Source organism: Salmo salar, chromosome ssa12, assembly GCF_905237065.1.
Source record: "Salmo salar chromosome ssa12, Ssal_v3.1, whole genome shotgun sequence".
Classification (NCBI taxonomy): domain Eukaryota; kingdom Metazoa; phylum Chordata; class Actinopteri; order Salmoniformes; family Salmonidae; genus Salmo; species Salmo salar.
The window spans coordinates 53408428-53416401 of record NC_059453.1 but is presented as its reverse complement, the minus strand read 5'-3'; the positions used below and the strand labels follow the sequence as shown (position 1 = coordinate 53416401).

Below are 7974 nucleotides of genomic sequence, written 5' to 3'. Positions count from 1 at the left end.
TTTCCTGGGTGACTTTCACCTTTACTTGAGTCATTTTCTATTATGGTATCTTTACTTTTACTCAAGTATGAAAATGGGGTACTTTTTCCACCACTGACAGCAGGCACAACAACTAAGTCGTCTTTCTCAAAGTTGCCAGAATGCCACGTGCATCCACTTTTATCAGTACATTTGTAAAAGCCTAAACATTATGAAACTTCTAATCGACATTTTCTCATAGACCTCCGTACAAAAAAAAGGGCTTATCTCACGCGGACAGATTGGGCGGGGTCATCATGACAGCTTGCCTTCATTTCCCAGCACCCCCAAGAAAATACGGCAAAATGTCCTTTTACCTCACGAAACGCGTATTTCAAGTTCTTGCTTCATTGTATTGAGGTCTCTTGCTTGACCAATTGAGTATCAGCGGGCAGCTAACGCTTGCAAGTCTGTTTTGAATCAAGGACGTAAATAGCCAACTAAGGCTACTGCAAACTTCTTTAACTTCATCCCTTTGCTGATACACGGTTGGGCGTGGACAATGTCGGCTCCAACAGTAAGTTTTATTTCTTTATTAATCTTACCATAGCCAGCCTTGCCATTTATCAGCGCAATTTCGTGCATTTTATCAGTCGTTCTGATGTTTATTTTCATCCAGCTACACAGCCCTAAACGTGAGTAGTGATGGACAGACGGTTCAGGACGGTTCAGAACAATTCACGACAGTTGAAAATAAAATATTTTTGATTATGGAAAATGTCAGCGGTTTGGATGGTAACGTTATAATGATTCTCTAAATTTGCTTGTTTCTTCACATAAACTGAAATTAGGCGAATTATTAGAACGTTAGCAACCAGGAAATGGCGGAGCGATTTCTGCATAGTGCATATTTAAAATGCTTTTGGGAAACCGGGCCCTGCATATTTCTTCTGTCCTTCTCACAGTTAGCGGCAGAACATGACCAGCACACGCGGACAACCAGCCGTTCCAAGCCCGGATTCCTGGAGCGTCTGAGTGAAACCGCAGGGGGAACAGTTACTGGTGTTGTACTGTTCACCCTCTCCTTTTACGTCCTATTCACCAATGAGGCGAGTAGTTTCAAACCGTGTATGTAGCAGCACAGTAAAGTGTCTGTCAGTGGACATTTCTAGAATATTGCATCATTGAAACGAAATATGTCTGGAATATGACAATTACATGGGGTGGCACATTTTCAAATTAACCATTTATTTGAGTTGTGTGCAGTGTGTGTATAATAGGCTATTTAGCAGGTATAGGCCTCCAGTAGTCCAACAGTTGTTCCCACACAGGGAAGGGCCCTGAGAACGGCTACCTCCCTGGATGAGGGTCTCTCTCAGGTGGTGTCCCTGCACCTGTACTCCAGCCCACTGGACCATAACGACAACCATCTGGTTCACCTGACAGGCCCACTGCGCACCTTACAGGTATGGGCCTACAATACTTACCACTATGCATTACTATTCCCCTTACCAGTCTCATCACCTGACCCAAATTCTATAAAAGGTGCTGGTACAACTGAGCGCTGGTGTAACTCTTGGGTAATAATAAACCAATATAGGCCTACCCCTTACTATTAGCAGTTCTCCTACTTCTCAAATGCTTTACAGAAGAGTTCCCTTAAGCCTCTTTCTGATCTGTCATGTCTTTAACTGGGCCCATATCCACAAAGCATTCCAGAGTATGTGCTGCTGATCTAGGATCTGTCCATATATTCTTATTCATTGGGATGTAAAACTGATCCTAGATCAGCACTCCTACTCTGAGTCACTTTGTGGATATGGTCCCTGATCTTAACCTGTTATCACGTCCTCCTCCCATCCCTCTCCTCTCTAGCCCCTCCATGACCCAAACTACAGAGTGACGGTGCAGGCGGTGAAGCTGAAGAGACAGGTGGAAATGTACCAGTGGGTGGAGTACAGCGAGAGCAGGTGAGTCAGGGTCTTATGATCTGGCAGGTACGGTGCATTCAGAAATTATTCATACCCCTTGACTTATTCCACATCAGGTTGTGTTACAGCCTGAATTCAAAATGGATTGAATAAATAAATGCACGCATCTACACATCATACCCTAGTGGAGGCAGGTAGCCTAGTGGTTAGAGCATTGGGCCAGTAACCGAAAGGTTGCTGGATCGAATCCTCGAGCTGACAAGGTAAACATCTGTCGTTCTGCCCCTGAGCAAGGCAGTTAACCCACTGTTCCTCGGGTGCCGACGATGTTGATTATGGCAGCCCCCCGCACCTCTCTGATTCAGAGGGGGTTGTTTTTTTTTTACTCCTGAACTTATTTAGGCTTGCCATAACAAAGGGGTTGAATACTTATTTACTCAAGACATTTCAGTTTATCTTTAATATGTAAAAATGTATAAAAACATAATTCCACTTTGACATTGAGTTATTTTGTGTAGGTCAGTGACACAACTTTTTCCACACTTTGTGGAAATTAAGGGGTGTGAATACTTTCTGAAGGCACTGTATGTAGGGTTGGGCTAACTGGTGGACAGGACTATGATAATGTAACCTTGTGCACACAATCATAAATTATTTATTTATTTCACCTTTATTTAACCAGGTAGGCCAGTTGAGAACAAGTTATCATTTACAACTGTGACCTGACCAAGATAAAGCAAAGCAGTGCGACACAAAACAACACTGAGTTACACATGGAATAAACAAACGTACAGTCAATAACACAATGTAAAAGTCCTATATACAGTGTGTGCAAATGAAGTAAGATTAGGGAGGTAAGGCAATAAATAGGCCATAGTGGCCGAAATAATTACAATTTTGCAATTAAACACTGGAGTGATAGATGTGCAGAAGATGAATGTGCAAGTAGAGATACTGGGGTGCAAAGGAGCAAAAATAAATGACAATATGGGGATGAGGTAGTTAGGCTATGTACATGTGCAATGATCTGTAAGCTGCTCTGACAGCTGATGCTTGAAGTTAGTGAGGGAGGTATAAGTCTCCAGCTTCAGTGATTTTTGCAATTCGTTCCAGTCATTGGCAGCAGAGAACTGGAAGGCAATGTGGAGGAATTGGCTTTGGGGGTGACCAGTGAAATATACCTGCTGGAGCGTGTGCTACGGGTGGGTGCTGCTATGGTGAGCTGAGAAGGCGGGGCTTTACCTAGCAAAGACTTATACATGACCTGGAGCCAGTGGGTTTGGCGACGAATATGAAGCGAGGGCCAGCCAACGAGAGCATACAGGTCGCAGTGGTGGGTAGTATATGGGGCTTTGGTGACTACACAGATGGCACTGTGATAGACTGCATCCAATTTGCTGAGTAGTGTTGGAGGCTATTTTTTAATTGACATCGCCGAAGTCAAGGATCGGCAGGGTAGTCCGTTTTACAAGAGTATGTTTGGCAGCATGAGTGAAGCAGGCTTTGTTGCGAAATAGGAAGCCGATTCTAGATTTGGATTGGAGATGCTTAATGTGAGTCTGGAAGGAGAGTTTACGGTCTAACCAGACACCTAAAATATGTGGACAACTACAAATACTTAAGTCCAGAACTGTCCAGAGTAGTGATGCTAGTCGGGCGGGCAGCGATTGGTTGAAGAGCATGCATTTAGTTTTACTTGCATTTAAGAGCAGTTGGAGGCCACGGAAGGAGTGTTGTATGGCATTGACGCTTGTCTGGAGGTTTGTTAACACAGTGTCCAAAGAAGGGCCAGAAGTATACAGAAGGGTGTCATCTGCATAGAGGTGGATCGGAGAATCATCAGCAGCAAGAGCGACATCATTAATGTATACAGAGAAAAGAGTCGGCCCAAGAATTGAACCCTGTGGCACCCCCATAGACTGCCAGAGGTCCGGACAACAGGCCCTCCGATTTGACACACTGAACTCTGTCTGAGAAGTAGTTGGTGAACCAGACGAGGCAGTCATTTGAGAAGCCAAGGCTGTTGAGTCTGCCGATAAGAATGCGGTGGTTGACGGAGTCGAAATCCTCGGCCAGGTCGATGAATACGGCTGCGCAGTATTGTCTCTTATCGATGGCGGTTATATCGTTTAGGACCTTGAGTGTGGCTGAGGGGCACCCATGACCAGCTCGGAAACCAGATTGCATAGCGGAGAAGGTACGGTGGGATTCGAAATGGTCGGTGATCTGTTTGTTGACTTGGCTTTCAAAGACCTTAGAAAGGCAGGGTAGGATAGATATAGGTCTGTAAAAGTTTGGGTCTAGAATGTCTCCCCCTTTGAGGGGGATGACTGCGGCAGCTTTCCAATCTTTGGGGATCAGTCATTGTCACTCCTCATCAGTTACCCGTTACTGACAGATCTCTCTTTACCTACCTTTACTGGGCATGTTTACATGCACACAATACTGATTATTGTCAATATTCAGATTAAAGGTAATAGTTTGATTAAAACCTTTACATGCTTTGCAAGGAACATATTCCCTAATAATCCTGTTAACATGGACACACCTGAAATCAGGCTACATGCTGGGACTTTGATAAATGCCGAAAATCGGCAATCACACAGCGACCATTATTTTTGTGAAGCCTGTTAGATTCTGAGTTCGGACATATAGAGTTTGTATGTGAAAACTATTTCTAAGATGCATGTGTGTTCAGACCACTTGACTTGTTACGTTACAGCCATATTCTAAAATTGATTAAATAAAACATTTTCATCAATCTACCCTCAATACCCCATAATGACAGAGTGAAAACAGGTTTTTAGAATTTTTTGCAAATGTTTAAAAATAACAGATGCCTTATTTATGTTCTCAGACCCTTTGCTATGACTCGAAATTGAGCTCCAGTGCATCCTTTTTTCCATTGATCGTCCTTGAGATGTTTCTACAACTTGATATGAGACAACCTTGGGTAAATTCAATTGATTGGATGTGATTTGGGAAGGCACACCTGTCTATATAAGGTCCCACAGTTGACAGTGAATGTCAGAGCAAAAACCAAGCCATGAGGTCGAAGGAATTGTCCATAGAGCTCTGAGACGACAGGATTGTGTTGAGGCACAGATCTGGGGAAGGGTACTAAAAAATGTCTGCAGCATTGAAGGTTCCCAAGAACACAGTGTCCTCCATCATTCTTAGATGGAAGAAGTTTGGAACCACCAACACTCTTCCTGGAGCTGGCCGCCCAGCCAAACTGAGCAATCTGGGGAGAAGGGCCTTGGTCAGAGAGGTGACCAAGAACACGATAAATGTGATGTTTCAGTTATACATTTAATACGTTTGCAACAAATTATGAACCTGTTTTTGCTGTGTCATTATGGGGTATTGTGTGTGTGTAGATTTTGAGGGGAGAAAAAAACAATTTAATCAATTTTAGACCAAGGCTGTAATGTATCAAAATGTGGAAAAAGTCAAGGGGTCTGAATACTTCCCGAATGCACTGTACTTTCAGATTTTCTGAAACTCACTTCACTTGCGCAAAAGAGCAGGAGGCTCCTTAGTCTGGTGCTAACACATGCACAGATCAAATATACTCTTGGGGTTCACATTTCCTAATAATTTCAAAGATTGCTTAGAAATCCAGGTGCTTTAATCAGCATATGCTTACTTCGAATATGAACTGACGCAGAGTAAGGTGTTTACATGACTGCCATACTCTGCCTATTGCCGTAATCAGTTTAATATTGAATTGTTAGTATGCCTGTAAACACTCATTTTGTCTCTGCTGAACTGGTTTTCAGGCACATGCTGTTTTGTTTTTTTTAGTTCGTTCACTCACTACCTAACAGCTGATTTTTCAAGGAATCCATAGCTCGTACTCATTCAGAATTAATACCGTGGTTGTGTTTTGGCAGCTATGTGTGTTTAGATGTGTGTATTTGAATTTGTAACCTGCTAGTGACTATTCCACAGAGACTATGACGAGGATGGAGAGTCCAAGACTGAGACTACGTACAACTACAGTAAGTACAGACCAGTGGAGGCTGCTGAGGGGAGGATGGCTCATAATAATGGCTGGAATGGCATCAAACACATGGAAACCAGCCGTTACCCACGAGCCCGTCCTCCCCAATTAAGGTGCCACCAACCTCCTGTGGTACACGCAGTGAAGAACAACAAAAAGTACTACAGTACTTACTTCAGTAGAAACATGCATGCCATGCCAGTGACATGCGTTTCAAATTTATCTTAACTCTTTCTTCAGATTCAGAGTGGAAGGCAGAGCTAATCAACAGCAGGAATTTTGATAAAGAGATTGGTCACATCAACCCGAGGTACTCCAATTCTTTTGTCTTCTCTCTCATTCTTTCTGTCTCCCTCATTTGTCAGTCACAACTACAGCAGGTATTATGTTGATGAACTGGTACAGAGGTATTTGGTCGTCTCTGTACCTGACATGCTGGTGATTTTTAGTGCCATGGCAGTGGAGAGTGTAACAGTGGTGGCTTCTGATGTTCAGGTTGGACCTTTCTCGCTCTCCAAAGGTATCTACAGAACACAGGCTAGCAGCTCCATTGCTTGTCTAACAACCTTTTGAATTGTATCCCAGTGATATTCTTAGTGATTTGTTGATTGGTTAATTGCTGAATTTGTTTTATTTTCTCCTGAGGATTGGTGGATCAGATTGAGAACTTCCAGACATTGAGTCTGAAGGGTCTCCCCGCCCCTGATTCTGACTCCTTTCTCACGGTTGATGAGGACTACTTCTACCACACCCAACACCCCCGCAGACCAGAGGTGAATGTCACTCACAACACAATGGCTGCGTTTAAACAGGCAGCCCAATTCTGATAATTCCCCCCTCATAGGTCAAAATGCCAATGAGATCTTTTCAGAGCTGTTCTGATTGGTCAAAAGACCAACTAGTGGGGGGGGGGAAAGATCAGAATATGGCTGGCTGCGTTTAGACAGGCAATCTCTTACTCTGAAACAAAGCTTTTCTAATGATGGCTCACTACGCAAACATATTGTTTTTTACACAATGACCCACATACACAAATGTATAGCTTTTTACACTCACCAACACAAACCTACAGTTTTTTTCACACAACTCACCTTCATAAACCTATAGCTTTTCACATAAAGGCTGGTATGCACAGGCTCATGCCACTCATATCCATTCTATTGTGACCCTTAAAACTCTGGTGATTTGATTTTGTTTGGTTGTGTTTAGGTGGGAGACGTGCGCGTGAGCTTCTCCTATGCAGGACTCAGTGGGGAGGGGACCTACCCTGGGCCAGCCCAGACAGTGAGTACATAGAGCTCAGGTGCTTAAAACTGACCTCCGGTTAGTCAGCTTGTAGATTGCTGTTGTCAACTTGTGAAATTTCCATCTCCCGTTGGAGAATAGTTATTTTCAACTCTCTTATCAGTCATTATTTGGCATAAATCACTGTATACTAAATGCTGCCCCCAAGTACCCCTTATGTCACTGTAAATACTACATAAGTCCATAATCCTCTTCAAATGAGCTGTCTGTTGAACAACTCGTCATCAACTGATTGCTAACTGGAGTACTGTAACTGATCTGAGAGCCTGGTGTCCCACAGGTCAGTGTTGTGGCCATGCAGAGTTATGACACCCTGAAGCCCTTTAGGACCAAGTCAGGAGACACACTGGAGATCATTTACCTGGAGGAGCTCACTGCTGAGGTGAGGTGGTGGGGTTCTTTTTTTGAAGGATGTGATTTTTTTCCTGATGACTTGTGACAATATCCTCTATTCATCCATCACTGAAATGTACCTACTCTGAACCATGTCTTGTTTTTCCTGATTTTTCTATGCAGCCTTGATCACATCCCTGATGGGTTTTGCTTGTTGGTTTTGGTTTGTAGGAGGTGTTTGAGAGGGAGCATAATAACAATGCTATGCTGACCTGGGCTCTCAGGACTGGAGGCTGGTTACTCATGTTCCTTGGCATTAGTCTGATGATCCGCATCATCCACACACTGGGTAACACACAGCATTGGTTAACTCCCAATACCTCATTTTACTTTTCCTAAGCATAGACATGCGGTTACGTTCCAGTCAAAAATGAACTGCTC

General features: G+C 43.4%; 1 protein-coding gene across 1 annotated transcript in view; it reads left to right on the top strand.

The window, feature by feature from the left end:
* Window positions 1-403: 403 nt before the first annotated feature.
* tmem43 (transmembrane protein 43) overlaps window positions 404-7974 on the top strand; it is a 41475-nt gene continuing 33904 nt past the window's right edge. The window contains 11 exon segments of the mRNA NM_001173744.1: window positions 404-535; window positions 924-1067; window positions 1290-1424; window positions 1834-1928; window positions 5844-5893; window positions 6136-6205; window positions 6345-6415; window positions 6541-6668; window positions 7105-7179; window positions 7481-7582; window positions 7765-7882. Of these exon segments, the coding sequence (NP_001167215.1) occupies window positions 521-535; window positions 924-1067; window positions 1290-1424; window positions 1834-1928; window positions 5844-5893; window positions 6136-6205; window positions 6345-6415; window positions 6541-6668; window positions 7105-7179; window positions 7481-7582; window positions 7765-7882 (1003 nt within the window). The 5' untranslated portion in view covers window positions 404-520.